This window comes from Notolepis coatsorum (genome assembly GCF_963971535.1).
Source record: "Notolepis coatsorum genome assembly, chromosome: 13".
NCBI classification, from domain to species: Eukaryota; Metazoa; Chordata; class Actinopteri; order Aulopiformes; family Paralepididae; genus Notolepis; species Notolepis coatsorum.
The window spans coordinates 123355992-123379963 of record NC_140177.1 but is presented as its reverse complement, the minus strand read 5'-3'; the positions used below and the strand labels follow the sequence as shown (position 1 = coordinate 123379963).

Here is a 23972-nt window from a genome sequence, read left to right as displayed (position 1 = left end):
GAGGCAGCTGTCGCATCTTTTCACCTGCACAGCGCGATCTCTCAGCGGCGAGGGTCTGCGTGGGAGGCTCACGCCGCCCCCGTTGCTTCCTGATTCTGCTGCGCAGGCGCACCAACCGACCTGTAGGAGTCGCTGTCCACAACGTCCGATCCCCACCCACCAGCTTCCCACCCCTAACACTGCCAATTGCGTTAGTATGAACGACCAGCCAAGCTGGTAGCAATGCCGAGAGCTGGGCTCGAACCCAGCATCTCCTGCATTAGTGGCGAGCGCCTTGCCCACTGCGCCACTTGGCCGCCCATTGGGATTCCTTTGCAAAAGGCAAAAAGCATGAGAGCAAAATGGCCACCATGTAAATATGGTCCACGGTAATGACATGATATATACCTGGTGAAGAGAGGAGACTCCAGTATGACCATATATGGAGGGTTGGGTCCAGTGCTCAGGACCCAGTCCAGGTTGGCCTCAGACTCCAAGAAATGGATCACGCCCACATCACCCGATATAGAAGCTGAAGAGGGAGAGAAGCGGGACTTGATTTTTATTCAATTTTTTTATTCAATTTAGTCGTTATGCCAATTCCCTTCCTGGCTGTAGCGCATTGCCCCACTGTCGGCCTGGGGAGGGTGTAGAACTACCACACGCCTCCTCCGATACATGTGGAGTCGCCAGCCGCTTCTTTTCACCCGACAGCGAGGAGTTTCACTGGGGGAACGTAACACGTGCATACTGTAGGTTCACGCTATTTCCCCCAGATCCCCTCCCTGCTGAACAGGCGCCCCGACCGAGTAGGAGTCGCAGTTTACAACGACCAGGACACATACTGTACCCCACCGGCTTCCCACCCGGCGCTAACAATGCCAATTGTGTTAGTAGGGACAACTGACCAAGCCGGAGGTACCACTGACAGCTGGATTCGATCCCAGAGTCTACGCGGTGGTAGGCGAGTGCTTAGTCCACTGCGCTACCCAGCCGAACCCGAGAAGCGGGACTTTTAACTGGACTGTGGTGTGGGTTCACAGTCCACTATGTGCCATTTCAGTCGGGAATCTTGAAGTCTGATCTCAAAGAGTGTAGATGGATGTGTTGATGTTACAATGACTGCTATGTAACATCAACCCATCCATCTACACTCATTGCACGCACATCTACATGCACACACTCACTTTAAACAAACACTCACCTTAACACTTTGAGTGCCAGCCACGGCATAATTCGTTATTTCATGCCAACCGTTCAGTGCCAGAAACGAGCTATGCCGTTTTTTTTTTTTTTTTTTTACTTTTGGCCATTCCCCTGGCTCTTTTATACGTTTATCGCATTTATTCTGGTCAAGGATGACCGACAGAAACAGGCTGAAAGGGTTCAGATGGGGGGGAAGACACTCTGGGAAAGGCACGGCTGCAGTCCGGGATTCGAACTCGCTAAACCCCAGATCCGTGACGAGCACGGTTGTCCCCGGCGCCGAAATAGCGCTCGAGGTACGTGGTGAGCTACTGGAGCTCCCTCTATGCCGTTTTTTTATCGTTATTTTTTTTATTAGCGATTTCCATTCATATTTCATCAATCAAGCCTCACGTTACCAGTGGGGATCTGTCTGAGCTCGAATTGGGAAAATACCGCCCTATCGTCTCCCGGATGGTATTGCACGCATTAGAATGGACTCAATGAAAATGGATGAGAAAAGAAAAATCCGGAATCCACATTTTACTTCTCAGGCAAGTAACCCGAGCTGATCGGACTCATTGTGGACCATCAGAACAGCGTGGAATATATATTTCCAGTACCCAGCATTGGATCAATAAACGCGATCAGGAATTGGAATAATCCTTTTGGAGAACATCTGATCTGAGGTAAGGAATCTATTTTACCAGTATTGGGATAATCAGAGCTGTTTTCACCTATATATCAACGTGTCCCATATGTGTGTGTGTGGCTGTGAGTGTGTGTAGCTGATCAGGAAATAAGATAATAGATTTTTCAGCCCGCTTCTATAGCGTGCATAAGTACACATATACTATCGATAATCTAGCGTTTATTTGAAAACGATTCATAAATAGGCCGAAAAATGACAACGTGTTTTGTGTATTCCAGTGTATTCCAGTAAAGGGCGATTATCACAGAATCTTCTGAAATCTTCTGGAAGTTTCAAGAAACTAGCGTTTTTCAAAATGGTATAAAACGGAAATGAACCGAATAAAAAACAATCCGTTTCGACAATGTTGACTGCAAACAAGTCATTGATAAGCGACGGCCATATTAGACACATAGCCATAATTTAAGATATAGTTTATGCGTTCGCAAATATGAGAGCTCTATCATTGAAGTGGGTGGCGGCATTCAACGGGGTAAATAGGACACGGAGGCCTGTTAACACTCACTTTAGACACTTTAACACTGCACCATATTTGATCTATTTATTAAATAAATGTGCACTACACATCCATACCTAATTTTAGCATTTTGCATTTTAAAAGTTTGCATTTTTGTACCTCATTGTACTTAGGTTGTTCTTTAGTTGTATATTGTATATTTGTATAGTGTTGGGACTTTATTCTGTTGATTTACTTTAGTTTACTGTATGAAGCACATTCTCATGGGCTCATACAGAAGTTAACAGAACAAAGCATTTCACTGTAATGTACAATGTACTTTATACGTGACAAATAAAAGCAAACTTGAAACTTGAACTGAAAGACACGACGCGATTACATTGCTATTAGGGGTGTAATGATTCGACCTCACAACGATTCGATTCGATTACTCAGGCAACGATTCAATGCATCATGAAATCTCTTCATTTGACCACGATTCGATTCGATTAATTTTCTATACATTTTCGTTAATTCCCCAAAACAATTTGAATACACAAATGTGGCTGGGGGAACTGATTCACTCAGCATGAATGGACTATAGGTCAATAAAAACAATAAACACACAAACATAAAAAAAAAAAGATATAAAAAAAAAAAAAAAAAAATATTAGATTAACATCGATTATAATCGATTCTAACATATTCAAATCGATGCATCGAATCGAACACATTAGAATCGATGCATTTCGATTAATCGATGCATCGTTACACCCCTAATTGCTATGTATCCAAGTGGTGTTCCTGTTAATGTCTGGTATGCGTGTGCTGACAGTGTGGCTGCATCTATTTGAATGTGTCCATATTACTTCTTCTCAATCTTTAACGCCATGATTGTATGTTGCTCGTTGTGTGTATTGTGTTACTGGACTATGTGTATTGTTATTTAATTCTAATTAGTGTATATACTTGACCACATCTTGCCCGGTTGTACAGCCCTAGCCTATTGCTATTTAATTTTTTACTTATAAAATTTTACTATATTCTATTGTGCTATATTTAATTTAGTTTATATCCCATTTAATTGTATTCAACCTCTTTATTTACAGTTGTACAGGCCTGGCCTATATTTTATTTCATAATTATATTATATTGTGCTTAACTTACCGGTTACGTAGTTCATATTTCATTTTATTTGACTCCACCTCTTTATTGTATTATCTGTCTGTTAGCGTCTGGCCACTAATGTTGCACCGAAAACGACCAAAGCAAATTCCTTGTATGTGAAAACTACTTGGCAATAAAGACCTTTCTGATTCTGACATTCCAGTGGCCCTGGATCAGAATATGGGCAAAATCCCAGCTTGAGGGCATCCAGACCTGCAAGTTAATGTGTCCCGGCTTGACTGAATGATACAAATCAAAGTAGTGTAAGCCAGCGGTTCTCAACAGGGGTGCCGCAGAGAGCTGCCAGGAGTGCCTTGAGATTTAAAAATTAAAAAAAAATAATTAAATTTTAAAATAAAAATTTATTTTTTTTTATTCTTTTTTGATTACAGAAAATTATCACTAAAGTGCTATCTGTTGCAGCTGCACTGTTTTCCATGAAAATACCATATTTGGATATGTTTGACCATTTCTCAAAATCTGAAAATCATTATTTAATAAAACACAGAAAAGGATCACCAAGTTACTCTGGATAAAAAAATCTTTACAGACAACATTGAGACAAAGCTTCCCGACACATCTCCATCCAAACTCTTGGAAGAACTCATTGAAATCTCATCTGATACCACCTGTAGAGCTAGTTTCAGAGTGTGGTGCTGAGTACCAAGTATCTCATGATGCAGCAATTAAGGTGTTGATACCATTCAGCACCACATATCTTGTGAAGCTGGCTTTTCATCCATGACATCTCTGAAAACAAAATATAGGGCCAAGTTGAGCCTTGAGGATGACATGCGTGTTGCCTTGTCAAAGATATCCCCACGTATTGACCATCTTATTAGCCAGCAGCAGCAGACCTCGCATTGAGCTAGTAATTTCCACTGAGTGAACGACTGCTTATTTTCTGTATTTATTTATATTTTTTGAGAAATGGTAACTTGGTGATCCTTTTCTGTATTTAAAAAAATACATGATTTTCTGTTTTTGAGAAATGGTCACACTTATCCAAATAATTTTTATGGAAAAGTATGCAGCTGCAACAGATAGCACTTTAGTGATAATTGTCTGTAATCTTATTTAAAGAAATATGCTATTTTATTTACTACTACACGCAGTGTAATGTCAACAGTACTAAGCCATTTAGACCTAAAACACCTGTTAATAATGCATTATATAGCCTGCATATACACACAAATGTGTTTCCCGGTTTCTTAAATAAACATTGTTTATCATCATTGTAGCAAAAAAGACAGGACCGGAAAAGTCTTTATCGTATGTAGGGGTGCCCTGGAATATTTTATTGAACACAGTGACAGGGGTGCCTTGGCAGCAGAAAGGTTGAGAACCCCTGGTGTAAGCTATTTAACACTTTAATCGCCAAAAACGCTGTAGGACGTCTTTCCCCACCATGCTCATTCTGCCAAAGACGCCGTACCATGTCTTTGATATCAATATTTCAAAAATCTGTGATCAAAATCATATTTCTCCCCCGGAGACTTGAGATCTACTGTTGAGCCCCTCTCAACTCTCCAACGGTTCAAGAGCGCCACCTGGTGGCCGATCGGCGGATCGCCCAGAGCGGAAACAGGAAATGGAAGCTGGTGCTCATTTCAATTCGGTCCGATCACTCGGTAATAGTCCCAGGACTCGAGCTAGACACAACGGATAGCAATCCGTTACCAATAACTCGATAAACAACATGATTTGGACGTATATACTATTATACAACCTGGAAATGGATCGCATATTTCTACATCCCATACAGGCCATGTGAGCGGATCGGAGCGTGAGCGGCGCGGGGCGCGGAGCGGGCTGTTTTGACGTGAGCGAGGAGTGGGTTTTAAAATGAGTCGGCGCGACGTCCGGAGCGAGAGTTCTCCTCCGCTCCAATCCACTCCAGGCCGCTCACAGTGGTTTAACACTGTTGATGTAATATATACATGCAGTACAATGCCAAAGCAACAGATGGCGATGTACAAACATGAAGGCCATTTTCAACCAATGAGAAGGGTTCAGGCTTCGTCACTGTAGAGACGCCCACCATAGATATCTATGACGCCCACACTCACTCCTGTTAAAAAAAGTATCGACGCCATTGTTGTTGACGTTAGCTTACATGCTAACGTTAATGGCAGCGACCATAGCATTGTGGCTCGGCTAGCCTATCATCGCTTAATAGAACTAGTGAATGGATAAACAACGTTATTTAACATTGCAGAATGGCTACAATTACAATGCGGCTCAATACAAACAATTGTTAAGGGGCCCAGGGGGTGTAGACTGTTGTAGTTTGAGCTCATTTACACCATGCTCCAAAAAAGAAAAAGAAAAACTGCCGAGCGATCTGGCGCGGGGAGCGCTCGATTCAAGGTGAGTGGGGAGCGAGCGGAGAGCGACTTGGGAGCGGGGTCAACATGAGCGATTAGCGGAGCGGACCAAGCTTTAAAGAGCGAAGAGCGGATTTCTCGGCCGCGCCGATCCGCTCACGTGGCCTGATCCCATAATAGGAATATTTCTGTTCCACGCTCATCGCCCAACGCTATGAGGAAGCTACGGTAAGATTCAGCGTAATTTTTTAACGTGTTCGATACTAACTGCTCTAATGATCATATCACCCACACTATATGAATCATCTAACGTTGGCCACGGAATTATAAACGACCCCCCCCCATCCGGTCAACATCAGATGATCAGTAGTAACTTCTAGAAGCACGTCCATTTGACATTTTTTATCTCGCGCAGATTCCTATCAAACTGTATTTCATCATCAATATAATGCATTTGGGGCTATAAATCACGTTCTGGAGAAAGCTGCAGAAAACGATAAAAACATACTTATACTTTAGACCGTATTTTAGTATGAATATGTGAATGAAAAAGTATAACGTTGCTACACCCTGAACAATAGATATAGGACGTTGAATGGGCCATAGTAATGTCAATTTAGCAATACAATTTAAAAAGTTATAGCCCTGCAAAGAAGGTAAACATCCCCATAGACAAATAGAGCTGGCGTGGGATGGTTTATTCTGAATTTAAGCCTGGCGATCAAAGTGTTAATGTGTTCTATGTTATTATTGATGCTGAAGTTATTAAGTGGAGTTGAGCGCCCTCTTGGGGTTTTGTTTTGGGGACGAGTTTGTATGCGACACCTGTCCCAGGTCCATGGTTGCGATTGTGGCATGTAACCGAGGAATAGTCCGCCTATACTTTTAAACTGTAGTAAAATAAAAACACGGGAGACTTGATATCTGATCATCAGTGTTGTGCTAGTTACTGAAAAATAGTTACTTTAGTTACTCATTTCAAAAGTAACTCCGTTACGTTACTAGTTACTTACACCCAAAAGTAATGAGTTACTGTGAAAAGTAACTATTTAGTTACTTGAAGAAGAAAAAAATTGCTCCCATGCAGCCAGATACAGATACTCAAAATCGGTTGATCAACTTGACAGTTTCCATTCACATCACTGAACTCTGCTAAGCAATGTGGTCTAGATACAAACACAAATCTGACACAAACACAAATGTCCCGACGTAATAAGAAATGCACCGTGCCTAATTGCTCTGGGAGGTTGAGCGCAGGCACGTTTAGGTTCTAGGTTGAAAATAAGTTCTTGAGGAACAGCCTTGATATCTGTCGCCGGAGCGTTTCATTATAACAGTCTTGCAACGTTGTTTAAGATATCAATCGTGCATTGCAACGTTAGAATAGTTAGGATATCAATTGTGCATGAAAGGACTATATTTATATTGTTTGATTAGTATTGATGAGATTCCCTGGCAGATTTGTAGTCAAAATGCGTTTATCAACTTGAGTTTCCATTCATTTACATTCACATCACTGCACTCACCAGTGTCTGTCGAGATGTAAAGTTAGTCCAGCAGCCCCTTAAACATTTTCTTTATCTCATTTCCATGTTGTACTGTATATTCTCTCTCCAAGTAGTTGAAAAAGGTTTTCCGTCCCATTTGCTGTGTGTCGCCTCGTATCATTCTACGCGGGTGGCGAGTGGATTTGGATGAGTCCTCGTAGTTAACGTTAGACTCCAGTATCTTTGAGCCAAAACACAAATGACATAACTAAAACGTTATTTTCTACTCGCTCGACAAAAGAGAAATACGCGAGTAGCTGCCTGGGCACTGCCATTATCAGTCAGGATCAGGAATAGTAAACAAAACACGCCCCCAGCATAGCGTTTCCCCGCAGCCAGGCAGACAGGATATGAGGATAATAATAATAATAATAATAATAATAATAATAATCACTACCGCTCGCTATCAATCTACGCCGTATATAACGCAAATAACGCAGTGACGAACCATTCAGTAACGTAAGTAGCGTTACTGAATTTCAAAAGTAATGCGTTAGAGTACTAGTTATCGCCAAAAGTAACTTCGTTACTGTAACGCGTTACTTTGTAACGCGTTAGTCCCAACACTGCTGATCATCTCCTTTATTCACCTCCTTCCTCTTCCCGCTACACAATCACAACCACGGACAGGCACGCGCACAAACTCTTCCCCAAAACAAAACCCAGAGAGGGCACTCAACTCCACCTAATAACTTCAGCATCAATAATAACATAGAACACATTTAAAAGAACACGCCAACATTTTGGGAAATTAGCTTACCGTGTTCTCCAGAGAGAGGCAAGAAGATAGATACCAGTTTCCTCTCTGTGCGTTCAGTAGAAAGCTATCTGGCTGCACGTTAGTCTAGCTTAGCACAATGAATGGAAGCGGACATGTACGGGTAGCCTTCTGCAGAGGTGTTAGTTGGACAATGCCTAGGCTAACCGGCACTGTTCGCTTCCATTCATTGTGCTAAGCTATGAACAGAGAGGAAACTGGTATCCATCTTATTGTCTCTCTCTGGAGAAGAATCTCCCAAAATGTTGGCGTATTCCTTTAAATAGCTTACAGTAGCAGCAGTGACGTGGTGCTATAGTTGATTGTCAGACTTAGATTGCTCTGAAATTCACCTTGCATCAGTAGGGCTACTCTACACACCTATAGTACTGCAACAAGGTTACACCTGGGACATTTTTCAAAGCGTGTGTAGTGTGTACTTAGTTATTACAGCATATTACTGTACTTGTGAAATACACATTTTTCAGTTCAGAATTCCATACTTTTCCAGACCTTCATTCCTCGACTGGATTTGAAGGATTTCGTAAATGAAACATGAAAATGTTATTGAAATTGAGTAATGGGTTAGAAGTTTGTCAGCCTGACTCTCAACCAAGCTGTAAAAACGATGTTGTTATACCGATCGAGTTAGAATTTTTTTTTACATTGTCTTATTGCTAGCATATCTCTGCAAATGTTTTGTTTGTACGTGTGTACAATGATTGTAAATCATGTACATATTGAAAGTTAAGGGAAATTAGGTATTTGAGGTATGTATTAGTGAGGGTTTATGTTTGGTTTCGGGGCAGCAGAATCACCTATTAATGGAAGGTCGTCATAATCATACAAGACTTAAGAGACTATGTGTGTGTGTCACCATAAGAGCACTTACACTGGGGGCGGCTACGTGGTGTAGTGGGCAAGGCACTCGCCACGAAATGCTGGAGACGCTGGGCTCGTCAGTTCGAGCCCAGCGCTCCACATTTGCTTTCAGTTTAGCTGGTCGTCCGTACTAATACACATTGGCCGTATTAGGGGGTGGGAAACTGATGGGTGGGGATCGGGCGTTGTGGACAGTGACTCCTACAGGTCGGTTGGTGCGCCTGCGCAGTAGAATCAGGAAGTGTCGGGGGCAGCGTGAGCCTCCCACGCGTTACTCCTCGCCACTGAGAGATCGAGCTGCGCAGGTGAAAAGATGCGACTGCTGTTACCTCAAGTACCGGAGGGGACTTGTGCTATGTATGACTTAGTCCACATTGCAGCCGGCTTGTGGGAGGCAAGAAACAGCGTCCGTGACAGGGGAGGGTTGAATTGGATGATACGAAATTGGGATGGGAGAAAATATAGAAAATGGGAGAAAAAGTGGATAAAAAAAAAAAAAAAACACTTACACTGGCAGCCTATCTGATGCGTTGCATTGAGCAGTCTGACACATGTCTCCGTGTGGTTAAGCTCCACGTAGATCTTCTGTTCCACGGAGTTACAGCTGACATCTGCCAGGGAAACACAAGGACAACAATATATCAGTCAGAGCAATAACAGACACCAGGACAACAACACACACACAAAGGCTACACAAACATAGCCACAACACTGGTAAATAAACTACCCTCCCACTCAGGGCATTATGGGGTAGAACACATAGTAGCATACTACAAGAACCTAGGGGTCCACAAAGACGACTTCAAACTGGAAATGGTAACAACAGATGAGGTACTCAAAAAACTGAGCGCCCTCCAACCGAACAAGGCCACTGGCCATGACAACATCCCCTCCAAATTCCTCAGAGACTCAGCACCCGCCATCACCCCAGTCATCACACACATAATACCTCTCCATAAAACAGGGACACGTCCCCAAGGACTTCAAAATTGCGAGAGTAACATCCCTGCACAAAAAGGGCAGCAAATTAGACCCAGGCTGCACTCAGGCAACTACCGCCCTGTTTCTATCCTTACCTCAATCTCGAAAGTCATGGAAAAAATAGTATACGAACAGGTCGAAAAGTACCTCGCGGGAAAAAAATCGAATCTACAAATTCCAATCTGGCTTCAGAACATCCCACTCCACTGACACATGCCTTCTCTATTTGAACGACCACATCAAACAAGAGGTGGACCGTGGACGTGGACAAATACTGCGGCATGGTCATGCTGGACCTACAAAAGGCCTTCGACACTGTCAATCACACCATTCTGATAGACTATCAAAACCAATTGCTTTTAGCTTGTCAATCAGTGAGCTGGATGCAATCCTACCTGGAGGGGAGAGAGAGAACAGATGGTGGAGGTAAACGGTACCCTATCCCCCCCCCCCTCCCAGTGAGCTGTGGTGTTCCACAAGGAAGCATACTAGGACCGCTACTGTTCCTAATTTATACCCTGGCCTGAAGACTCTGGCAGGAGCACTCATTCAATGGTACTACGACTATTGTAGGTGCCTAAATGCCTAGTCTGGTAATTAAGAGTAATTTCAGTTAATAGCAGTTAATAGAAAAGCATTTTTGCCTTGTATTTCATAGGATAAATAGATGGATATTATTATTATAGAAGTTCAAATGTTTTCTTTGTTGTTAGTTTGTTTCTTACAGGATATTTGGCTGATAGGCCGAGGGACTTTTAGTTTGACAGGATAACGGTGATGTCATTGATTACTGTCAGCTGCGGCAAGGTGACAGCTTTTGGTTTAGAAAGAAAACAACGCAGATTTTACCGGTGTTCAGGCCAAGTGATGAGAGAGTGGAGCCAGACAGTTTTTAGACCTCTCTCTGGATAAACTTTGTTAATCTCGCTGCTCTATATATAATTAGGAAACAAGAACGTGTAAACCCGAGTTGGACATTAAATAGTTGATACTACTTCGTGGTCGGTGCTTTTCTTGTGCGTGGATATGGAACGGGAGGATTCAAAGACTGAGAGCGTCTGAAGCTTACGGCATCAACAAGTTTCGGATACTACATTTTGTCTAAAAACTTGCTCATTAAAAACGGAACTTGGATTTGGACAGGCCTGACTGGAAAAAGGAACTTTTCGCGGAACGAAAGAAAAAAGAAGACGTCAACAAGTAAGATGTATCTTGTATGATTTGCCTGAAAGAAGACGTCAAACAGTAAGCTGTACTATGCTGTATCTTGTATAATTAGCCCGAAAGTGGCGTATCCCATTGGAGCTATAACTAACGTTACAGAATATGATCAATGAAAAAAAAGCATAACACTAACAGCTTGCGGTCTGGATTGAAAGTAAAAGTAATTAAACGCGCGTCTGGCTTGCGCGCTCTCCCCAGGTGACTGACATTTTACTAATTGTGGAAAGCGACTGCCGACCGGTGATTCAATAACTGTATCAATATGGAAGGAATTGAAGTCGGTGGCAAAAGGATAGTCAAATTGACGGAGAAAGCCATGCAGGAGCAAGCTGCTAAACGTGAAAAGGCACGCAAACACAAATTATCAACGCTAAATAACATGATGAAAGAAATATTGACATTAAAGGAAGATGATGCAAACGTCAGCATTGTCAATAATAAAATGCGTGTTGATTTCAGTAATTTGCAACAAGAGCTAATACAAGTCAACACTGAACTGGGTCGTTTTGTGTCAGAGGAAGAATATGAAGCTGATCAGAAGAATTTTGAGCCTAAAATTGAATCACTGAATTTATTCTTCTGGAAATGTGAGGAATGGATGAAAGAGGTCACAAAACGTTCTGAACCGGCTGAAGATGGTAACAATCAGGAAAAACCTATGGATACCAAATCTAAGTCTGGAACAGTAACAAGTAGATGCTCATCAGGCTCTCGCTCAACAAATACAATCAGACTGACTGCACAGATGGAGCGAGCGGCTCTACAAGTAAAGGCCACCGCTTTAAATGAAAGGTTAGCTCTTGAGCAGGAAGAAGCAGACTGGTTAGCACAAAAACGATGCAAGGAGGCTCAACTACAAGCTGAGGAAGTGAGGTTTGAAGCAGAACAAAAAAGAAAGCTAGAAATACATGCAATGAAGACCGCTCTCGCTGAGTCAGATGCAAAAATGGGAGTTCTGGAAAATTATGAATGTACTACATCAAATGACAGGACTGTCTTAAACATTGAAAAGACAGACGAAAGAGAAGAGAGGAACTTCCAACCGCTATATCAGCGTGCCTCACCACCTCCCCCCAGTACACCAGAGGACGTGCAGCTTCCAGCAGCACCACTAACGACCAGCATATTAAAAGCAACAAAAAGGGAATTCAAAGAAGGATGGGAGCTTCATAGCCTAAGCAAGGCTATCTCCCAACAGGCGAATGTCACAGAATACCTCGTGAAGAATCACAAAGCTTCATTACTTCCTGAGCTCACCATTCCAACATTCACTGGTGACCCTCTAGAATACAAGACATTCATCAGATCTATGGAACATGGAGTGGAAGACCGCACCAGTGACAATCGTGACCGTCTACAGTTTCTGTTGCAGTACACAAGTGGACAACCACATGAGCTGGTCAAAAGCTGCATTCACATGGAGCCTACTGCAGGCTATACCAAAGCAAAACAAATGCTGAAACAGTTCTTCGGCGACGACTTCAAGATAGCGGAAGCCTACATCAAAGAGGCTCTGGAGTGGCAGACAATCAAGCCTGAAGACGGTGCAGCATTGCAGTCATTTGCATTGTACCTCACAGGCTGCTCCAACACAATGACGGATATAAGCTACATGGAGGACTTGGAAAACGCATCCAACATAAGAGCGCTGGCTAATAAGCTACCGTACAGACTCAGAGAATCTTGGAGAAGACACGCCTGCGACTTACAAGAAAGAACCAACAAAAGGGCAAGGTTCAAGGATTTCGTAGACTTCGTCAACAAGCAAGTTAGATACGCTCTACACCCGCTCTACGGAAACATAAAGGACAACACTACAGCCACAAAAGAACCAAGTCAACAGAGAACAAAAGAATACAAGACAAGGACACACAAGTCACAAAAGGTGTACGCTACAGCAGTTGACTCCCCCAAGGCTGAAATGACTAGAGGCATGAAGGAGAGCGACGAACGTGCAACACCAAAGACTCCAATCGCTGCAGTGGACGTAAACAGCAAGCCCTGTGGCTATTGCAACGGAGAGCAGCATACCCTTACAGTTTGTAGAAAACTCAAGAGCAAACCACACAAAGAGAAGATAGACTTTCTAAAAGGCAAAGGTCTATGTTTTGCGTGTTTGAAACATGGTCACATGAGTAACAGCTGCACAGACAAAGTGCAGTGTCAAGAATGCTCTCGACAACACCCCACACTGCTTCACTACAACTTTAAAGATCGCTCTAAAGACTCTCAAGAGGAAGCGAAGTCAACGGAACAGGAAGTGACAAGTGCTCTTGTACAAATGATGGAGGCCTTCGGTGTCACTGGGGCCGGAAAGGAAGATTGCGCTCTCTCGATTATTCCAGTGCGCGTCAAGGCACAGAAGGGAACCAAGGAAGTAACGACGTACGCGTTTCTGGACCCGGGTAGCTCAGCTACTTTTGCCTCAGAGTCGCTGATCTCACAACTGAACATGGATGGACGCAAAGCAAGCATCTTGCTGCGAACAATGGGATCAGAATCTGTTGTGGACACAAATATTGTGAATGGACTGGAAATAAGCAGCCTGGATGGAAAACAATTCATCGAGCTTCCAGAGGTGTTTTCTCGGAAAACCATTCCCGTCTCCAAGGAGAACATTCCCCGGCAAGAGGATGTCAGCCGATGGCCTCACCTAAAGGAGGTGAAGCTTCCCACTATCCAAGCTCAGGTTGGATTGCTCATAGGAGCAAACGTCCCGAAGGCAATGGAGCCGCTCCAAGTGGTGAGCAGCGTGCACAAAGGACCATATGCCGTCAGAACGATCCTAGGCTGGACAGTTAATGGACCGCTCAAAGGCGGAAGTGACGCAAGCCAGAAGAGCAAGCGGACAGCAGTGACCGCAAATCGGATCTCAGTCGCCAGGCTAGACGAGCTTTGGCAGCAGCAGTTCAAAGTAGACTTTCCGGACGCCGGACAAGATGAAGACATCGAGATGTCAAAGGACGATCACCAGTTCATGAATATGGTGTCACGATCCTCAAAACTTGTGGATGGACATTACAGTGTTTGCCTGCCAGTCAAGAACAAAACACTGTGCTTGCCCAACAGCAGATCAGTTGCCGAACAACGTGCGCTGAACCTACGAAAAAGATTCTCGAAAGACGACAAATTTTGCACAGAGTACGTGGCGTACATGGATAATATCCTCAAGAAGGGCTACGCTGTGAGACTCGACAACGCTGATCAGGAGTCAGCAAAAGGAAGAAAGTGGTATCTGCCTCACCACGGAGTCAGACATCCAGTTAAAAATAATCTACGTGTCGTCTTCGACTGCGGAGCAAGCTTTCAAGGAACATCACTGAACCAGCAGCTTCTGCAGGGACCGGACCTGACAAGCTCCCTAATAGGGGTCCTGACAAGGTTCAGACAAGAGACCGTGGCGGTCATGGCCGACGTGGAGGCTATGTTCCACCAGGTCAGAGTCAGCGATGAAGACACCGACCTCTTCAGATTCCTCTGGTGGCCTGAAGGGAACTACGAAAAGAAACTCGTCGAACACAAGATGTTAGTCCACATCTTTGGTGCAACATCATCGCCAAGTGTTGCAACGTTTGCACTGCAGAAATGTGCAACGGATCACGAGGAAGAGTTTGGCCCTGAAGCAGCCAAAACAGTCAAGAAGAACTTTTACGTTGACGACTGTCTTAAGTCGACCGCCGACGAAGAGACAGCCATCACTCTTTGTGCTGGCTTACGAAAGATGTTGGCAAAAGGTGGATTTCGCTTGACGAAATGGTCGAGCAATAGCCGAATGTTGCTCAACTCGATCCCCGAAGAAGAAAGAGCCCAAGGGTTTCAAGACCTGGACTTAGAAGAAGACAACCTGCCGGTGGAGAGAGCATTGGGGATCCAGTGGTGCGCCGAATCAGACCAGTTCAGGTTCAAGATCAACCTCAAAGATCGCCCGCACACTAGGAGAGGCCTGCTTTCCCTCGTCAGCTCTATCTTCGACCCTTTGGGGTTTCTCGCTCCAGTGGTGCTGCCCGCCAAGATACTCCTACAGGATATCTGCAGGCAGAAGTATGGCTGGGACGAGGAGCTACCAGATAACGTCATCCAGACATGGGAAAAATGGATCTCAGGACTGCAAAGGCTTGAGAACTTCGGAGTGGACAGATGCATCAAGACGAAGCAGTTTGGAGCTCCAGTCTCCGCACAGCTCCACCACTTCGCCGACGCAAGTCTAGAGGCTTATGGAACAACAAGCTACCTGCTACTGCGCAACGCGACTGGCATAGTTCAAACTGCCCTGATGATGGCAAAGGCGAGGGTCGCACCCTTAAAGTCTCCAACCATACCAAGGATGGAGCTGACCGCGGCCGTAGCTGCCGTCAAGATGGACAAGTTTCTCAAGAAAGAGCTCGAACTCGAGCTGCAAGATTCTATCTTTTGGACCGACAGCACAGCTGTGCTGAAGTACTTGAACAGCGAAAGCACAAGATTCAAGACATTTGTGACTAATAGAGTCATAGCTATCCTGGAGCATTCTCAGACCTCACAGTGGAGGTATGTCAATACCACTGTGAACCCCGCAGATCTCGTCTCAAGAGGACAGACTGTCGACGCATTCCTGAAGGAACAAAGCTGGCTGTCGGGACCAAGTTTCCTGCACTGTTCACAAGACCAGTGGCCCAAGAACCCAGATCCTGGAATGCTGGACGTCGATGATCTGGAGATCAAAGGAGTAGCTCAAGTGCATGTCATTCAGGCGGAAGAGCCGAAAGACGCAACAGGACAGTTGATGAACCATTTCTCATCCTGGACAAGGCTTAAACGCGCTGTTGCCTGGTTTCTGAAGCTGAAGGTCCTGCTTAAAGAGCTGAAAGAAGAGAGAAAGGCACCAGATGGAAAAAGCAAAGTGAGCCGGTTCAAAAAGGCTTTCCAAGGAACAGGCCTCACCTGCAAAGATCTAGCCGTGGCAGAAAAAGAAATTGTCAAGCACACCCAGAAACGAACCTTCAAAGAAGATTTGACAATGCTAGTGGAACAAGGAAGGGTGAAGAAAAGTAGCTCACTCTTCAAGTTGAATCCAATACTGGAGGATGGAATCATGAAAGTAGGAGGAAGGCTGAGCCGAGCGGCAATGCCTGACGAAGCCAAGCAGCAAGTAATCTTGCCCAAAGACTCGCACATCACAAGGCTTGTGCTGAGACATATTCACGACAACACAGCTCACGCAGGAAGAAATCACATGTTGGCTCAGCTGCGTCAAAGGTTCTGGATACCTGGAGCAAATGGAGCCATCAGACGTTTTTTGCATAAGTGCGTCACCTGCAAAAGGCTACATGGAACAACTGGACAGCAACTCATGGCAGACCTACCTACCTGCAGGGTCCTGCCAGACGACCCCCCCTTTACAAGAGTCGGCGTTGATTACTTCGGCCCATTCCTAGTGAAAAGAGGAAGAGGGGAGGCAAAAAGATACGGAGTCATCTTTACGTGTCTCGCTATACGAGCCGTGCATCTAGAGGTAGCATCTTCACTCGACACAGATGCATGCCTGAACGCAATCAGGAGATTCCTTGCGAGAAGAGGACAAGTAAGAGAGATGTACTCGGATAATGGAACCAACCTCAGGTCAGCTGACACTGAGTTAAAGAAAGCGTTGAAGACGTGGAATACCAACGAGATAGAGAAAACCTTGCAGCAGAAAGGTATCCAATGGCACTTCAACCCGCCAGCAGGCTCTCATCACGGAGGGAGCTGGGAAAGGATGATCCGTTCCGTGCGGAAAGTTCTAAATACAACAGTGAAGGAACAAACCTTGGATGAGGAGGGGCTTCACACTCTGTTGTGTGAAGCCGAAGCCATCATAAACGGCAGACCCATCACAAAGGCATCGACGGATCTCAACGACCTGGAGGCTTTAACGCCCAACCACTTGTTGCTACTCAAGGTCAAGCCCCAACTACCACCCGGAGTATTCAATAAAGACGATCAGTACGCTAGACGCAGATGGCGACAAGTTCAGTACATCACAGACGTTTTTTGGAAACGCTGGTGCAAGGAGTACCTCACCCAGCTCCAAGAACGACAAAGGTGGTCCACACCTAGAAAAAACTTCAGTAAAGGTGACGTGGTGCTGATCGTGGATGATACTTCGCCCAGAAATTCATGGCCACTTGGGAGGATCGTGGAGACCTTTCCTGACAAGAGAGGTTTTGTTCGCCAAGTGACAGTCAAGACCAAGACCAACGAGCTTCGTCGCCCAATAACCAAGCTCGTCCTTCTTCACGAGTCTGAGGACTTTTGATGAACTTTATTCCGAAGGCAAAGCCTCACCTCGGGTGGGGAGAAAAAGATGATGAACCGAAGTCAAGTCTCCGTCATGGGCAGAGCGAAGATCAAGAGCTTCACTTCTTCAGTCTAGTTTAATTTTGAGACTTTAGATTGTGATGTTTAAGTTAAATGACATTTAGACGCCTTAAGTTTATATTTTTGGGTAATTGTTTCAAGGCTGTTGATAACAATTAGGGGCCGGTAATGTAGGTGCCTAAATGCCTAGTCTGGTAATTAAGAGTAATTTCAGTTAATAGCAGTTAATAGAAAAGCATTTTTGCCTTGTATTTCATAGGATAAATAGATGGATATTATTATTATAGAAGTTCAAATGTTTTCTTTGTTGTTAGTTTGTTTCTTACAGGATATTTGGCTGATAGGCCGAGGGACTTTTAGTTTGACAGGATAACGGTGATGTCATTGATTACTGTCAGCTGCGGCAAGGTGACAGCTTTTGGTTTAGAAAGAAAACAACGCAGATTTTACCGGTGTTCAGGCCAAGTGATGAGAGAGTGGAGCCAGACAGTTTTTAGACCTCTCTCTGGATAAACTTTGTTAATCTCGCTGCTCTATATATAATTAGGAAACAAGAACGTGTAAACCCGAGTTGGACATTAAATAGTTGATACTACTTCGTGGTCGGTGCTTTTCTTGTGCGTGGATATGGAACGGGAGGATTCAAAGACTGAGAGCGTCTGAAGCTTACGGCATCAACAAGTTTCGGATACTACAACTATGCTTGCACCTCATGGTACCAAAGCACCTCAAAGGCGCTAAAAACAAGATTACAAACATCACAAAACAAACTAGTCAGACTACTGCTTGACCTGACTCCTAGAACCCACCTCACCCCTGCCCACTTTGACAACCTAGGATGGCTTAGAGTAGACGACAGAGTACAGCAACTTTCAATGGGCCTGGTCTACAAGATACACTACACGACCAAGGTACCCATGTACATGTCAAAATACTTCCCAAAGGTCAGTGAATACCACGATCACAACACCAGAGGGAGCTCCACAAATCATGTTAAACCCAGATTCAGCTCAAACAAGGGACTAAACACGTTTCGCAATTATGCCACATCAATGTGGAACGCCCTACCCAAAGCTGTAAAGGAATGTGAATCACTACCCACTTTCAAAACCACTCTCAAAGAACACCTACGGGAGACTGCTATTCGAAACTGGCCCCTGCAAATGTCCTAACCCAACCCTGGACTCTTTTTGTATAACAAACAGTACTGTATTTGCAAATCTGGTATGTCATAAATGTATAGATCTATGTAGCAGTACTGTCTATCTGTATGTTGTGTGTCATATATATGTTATGATGAATTGAAAATGGGGGACCCTGATGTAAACAAGACGAAAGTCTTTCTCTGGTCTGCATCCCCTTAACAATTGTATGTATTGAGCTGTACTGTACCCATTCTGCAATCTGTTAATAAAGTTTTCAATCAATCAATCAATCACACAACATCACAACCGCTCATAAGTGGGAGGTACTAGCACGATGATAGTGGTGGTACAAGTTTCAAGTTTGTTTTTATTTGTCACGTAGTACATTACAGTGAAATGCTTGGTTCTGTATGAGCCCCTGAGAATGTGCTTCATGCAGTAAAAAAAAAGTAAGTAAAAGAGGAATAACACTATACAATATACAAACTAAAGTACAACCTAGGTACAATGAAGTAAAAATGCAGACAATGAGGTACAAAAACGGACAGTGTCATGCTACCTCTGTCCATATAACACTTTCTTGTAGTTTGATCTGTTTGATATTTCCAAACCTCAGAAGACAGCAGAGTTAACTGTAATCCCTACAATACGCCCTCTGCTCTGCGGGGTAATAATCACGAGCAGTCACGCTGGAGCTCACTTTGGGGAAGAGAGCCAGAGGGGAGGGGGAACTCTCTGGTCCAGGAAGAATAGTCATACAACAGGGCTTCACTAAGATGTTAATTAAATTAACTTTTACCATTAAAAAAAAATGGCTCAGCGATATCCACTCAACTAACACGCTATAGACTTTGAAAAGCGAACTCGCCACAGATCGACAGTGGAGATGATGATGATGATGACCAACACACTGGGAACAAGGCTTGTTCTGACAAGCTAGCGTAGCATTTGGCTAGCTAGCTTCCTGAACAGCTCATCAGTGATTTCTGACTAGCCCACAAGCTAAGAGACAAAAACAATACTCAACGAATGAAGAAAACACATAGGCAAGTTAATTCAACACTGGCTGGGCGTAGTTTACCTTTGAAAACCAAGCAAACTATGAATGGTATAATCCATTTGGCCGACAGCAAATCCATCTTCCTGGTCTGAGAAACAAACAACACCGGAAGTGCTGACATGAGAACCGTCCGGTTTCCTTGGTTCCGCTTCTGAACCTATCAAAATGGCAGGCGAACAAGAGTGGCGTAATCCACCTACTTTTCTATTACAACAAATTCGTGAACAAATTAAATGTACTTGACAAAGCCCCGTTTATATTAGACATTTGAGCTGAATCTATCATTTACTTCTTCTTCTTCTTCTTCTTCTTCTTCTTCTTTTTCTAATGTTTATTGGCGGTTGGCACTAACGTGTTGGTGCATTACCGCCACCTACTGAAATTGATTTTAGAGCTAGATGGATTATGCACATGCCAATCCCTATTCTACACTACTCTATATCCTACCACTCAAACCTGTACTATTTAGAAAATTAAAAATTGCCCTATACCCCACATTCCCTGAACTCAGTCGCAACACTTCTCGACAGCTTGATGTGGTCTCTCTCTAACCTTTCTTTGAGGATCTGTCTCTCTTCCCTATACTTACTACTAGAGATGTCCGATATTATCGGCCGACCGATATTATCGGCCGATATCGGCAGTAAATTGTGATATCGGAAAATATCGGTATCGGTTTAATTTTTTTTTAAAACAATAACAATATTGCATACAGTGAAATTATTAGTTACCTGAAATTATTCCGTTTTTTTGGGGGGGGAAACCCTGCATATATCGGTATCGGTTGATATCGGTTGATATCGGTATCGGAAATTAAGAGTTGGACAATATCGGAATATCGGTATCGGTAAAAAAGCCAATATCGAGCATCCCTACTTACTACACTCCACTAACACATGCTCCACTGTTTCCTGCCTACTGCAATACTCACACCTACCCGTCTCATGCTTGCCCATGAACCTAAGTGTACTATTTAGCCCTGTGTGCCCTAATCTCATTCTTGATACAATCACCTCTTCCCTCGTACCCCTACCCCCACTTCTCATCCTCCCTACTGCCCTCTGGATATTATAAAACTGCCTACCTTTACTTCCCCTATCCCACTCCTCCTGCCACTTCTTTTTCATTTCATACTTAACTACACTCTTAACTTCTGCCTTGCTGTACCTCACTTCCCTACTTACTTCTACTCTACTAGCTGTTGTCACGCCCCCTATTTTGACATGAACACAACACACTTTCACACGAACTCACACTTGACCCCCATAATAATAATTAATTTAATTTATATAGCGCTTCTCAATGACCCGAAGTCGCTGACAATAGTTGGGAGCAAAGTAAAAACAAAGAAACAAAAACAAAGAAACAAAAACAAAGAAAAGAAAAGAAACAAAAACAAAGAAACAACAAAGAAACAAAAACAAAAGGAACATGAGACCATGGGGAGAACAGGGAAGACAGCATGATATCACAAAAAGACAGGAGACAGACATCAATCAGGTTGGAGGGGGGGGGGGGGGTTATGGGTGGGGGGGGGGTGTTGAAGGCAAGGGAGAACAGGTGGGTTTTGAGGCGAGCTTTGAAGGTGGGGGAGGTCTCTGATGGACTGAGGGAGGGAGTTCCAGAGTCGGGGTGTTGTGCGAGAGAAGGCCCGATCACCAAAGTTTTTGAGTTTGGATGTCGGGACAGTGAGGGAGGCAGTGGAGGAGGACCGGAGGGAACGGGTGGGGCGGTAGGGAAGAAGGAGATCAGTCAGGTAGGGGGGGCCAGGCTGTGGAGGGCTTTGAAGGTGAGGAGTAGTGTTTCAAAGTTTATGCAGTGTTTGATTGGGAGCCAGTGGAGAGAGTGGAGGACAGGAGTGATGTGTTCACGGGACCGGGTGTTAGTGAGGAGGCGGGCGGCTGAGTTTTGGACCATTTGCAGTTTATGGAGGGAGCGGGATGTGATACCAGTGAGGAGGGAGTTGCAGTAGTCCAGGTGGGAGGAGATGGAGGCGTGTATGAGGGATTCAGCAGCAGGGGGGGAGAGGCAGTGACGGATTTTAGCAATGTTGCAGAGGTGAAAGTATGATATTTTTACGATGGAGCGGACGTGGGGGTCAAATGAGAGGGTGGGGTCGAGGAGGATACCAAGGTTTCGGACTAGGGGGGAGGGGGTGATGGTGGAGTCGTTGATGGTGAGTGTGATGGGTCCGGATCTTGTGAGGGTGGTTTTGGTGCCAATAATGAGAAGTTCCGTCTTGTCACTCAATTTGAGAAAGTTGTGAGTCATCCAGGTTTGGAGTTCGGTAATGCAGGATTTGATGTGACTGAGGGGTGGGCTGTGGGGGGATTGTGTACTGATGTAGACTTTGGGAACCCATGCCAGCTAGAGCAGGGGTTCCCAAAGTTTTCAGGCCGTGACCCCCGAAATAACAGTGTCAGAGAGCCGCGACCCCCACTATTATAGGAGGTATATATTAAAAAAAAATAAAAAAAATGTAAATTATAATTTCTTTAATTTAAATTTTTTTTTATAAATGGAAATGTATGGTTGAAACATGCAAACGTTCAAACGCACACATACGCATTTTAACCAGGGCCAGACTGGGGAAATAATTCAGGCCAGGAAATATAGTGCGAAATATAGCCCCAGTCAGGCCACTTTTTAAGCGGCGGGGTCCCCCACCAGGAAATGTTGTGTTACAAAGACTTAATTTCCTGCATTCTGGTGCAGGAATTGTTTTATTTGTACCCTTTAAATGCCAGTGTTTGTGATGACATGACTGCAAAAAAAAAATTATTGGATTTTTTATTTTTTTTAATCATCTGGCGACCTTAGTTTTGCGATGCGCTTAGTTGTGAGCACATCTCCAGTGGCATTTGCCTCTTAGACCTCGCAAAGGGTGGCAGGTTTAACTGCAGTCCGACAGACTTGATATCGTCGTCTATCAAAAAGCCCTTATCGGCCATTAGGCCATCACCTCTTTGCAGATGGCCAATTTCTATCTGTTTCTCCAGTAGTGGGATGAGACCACTCTCTCTGACTATCTCCTTGTCAGACATAGAGCCTGTGAAAAGTGCAGAAGAGAAGATCACAGCACCACGGGGGTCACAGGCAACTATAACGATTTAAGAGTGTTTGTGCTTTTGTAACTGGAATAGCTCTGACTTTGCAACACCAGTGAGGTAGGCCGTTCCATTTTTAGTTCAGTGCAATCCAATATTGCAAATGTTGATGGATAATCCGTTTTGTAGGTGTCTGGCATATTTGCCATAATGACATCTCTGTGAGGCCAAATTGGTATAAAATTGCACCCAATACGTCGAACATATAATGAATCCAGGAGTTGAAAAGATTACTTGCACTTTGCACGGTTATGCTGAATCTAAAGGCAAGGTTTTTAAAGTCTATGGATTACTTACTCTTATAACTTATTACTATCTGTGGTAGCTCTAGTCTCCACCTACACAAATTGTTTTTGTGCTGTCCATTGATCATGCGCCTTCACATGGTAGGCACATTAACTGTAGGTCAAACTCCCAAACAAACAAGCACACCATTGATTTAATTGACATATAAATCACATACAAAGATCTAACTATTACTCCTCTCTGAACATGAATATAAAACAAGGTGATCTATTAACTGTGTAAACCTTATGCAATATTCATCATTGATATTTGAATACTTGAAATCTGTATGAACTGAGTAGTTAGTATCAAATGAAATAAGATGGAACAGCTCCACGCATTCATTGAATAAACAACTATTTGCTCATTATCAGGTATTGTTTAAATTGTACAGCTTTTTGCACATCTTTGTCAGGGAATTCCAACAATTCTGGACCTGAATGCAGGGTGCGAATCATGGGGGAGCTGGGTGATTTTCTGTATCGTCATCATCGTGTATAATAATAAAATTAGGCTATTTTGATGTATGATTAATGATTTGCGCACTAATTCACCGTAATAGACAATAGCATAAACTACTCGTAATATGCATGCAACATGCATGCTATTCTTGCGTTTACCATTCGCAGCGTGGCGGCGCTGCACTGCAGTCTGCAGGCACAAATCAAACTTCACCGCTGTTTAAAATAAATAAATACAGGTATCCAGGATAATGTCGAAAGTTAAACGAAATATCAAAGAAGTAAGCCTTCTAACCAATTTTGGTTTTACAAAGAATGCGAAGCAGCCTGCTGCGGGGACTACTTCTGTGACATGCAGATTTTGAGAATTGGGCAGATCTT

At 43.8% G+C, this 23972-nt stretch overlaps 1 protein-coding gene across 1 annotated transcript in view; it reads right to left on the bottom strand.

The window, feature by feature from the left end:
• The window catches only part of ncstn (nicastrin), a 73273-nt gene extending 53230 nt beyond the window's left edge, over window positions 1-20043 (bottom strand). The window contains exons 1-3 of the mRNA XM_084326915.1: window positions 19760-20043; window positions 9502-9603; window positions 388-511 (exon numbers count right to left, since the gene is read on the bottom strand). Of these exons, the coding sequence (XP_084183041.1) occupies window positions 388-511; window positions 9502-9603; window positions 19760-19859 (326 nt within the window). The 5' untranslated portion in view covers window positions 19860-20043. The remainder of the gene's footprint in view (window positions 1-387; window positions 512-9501; window positions 9604-19759) is intronic.
• Window positions 20044-23972: the final 3929 nt, after the last annotated feature.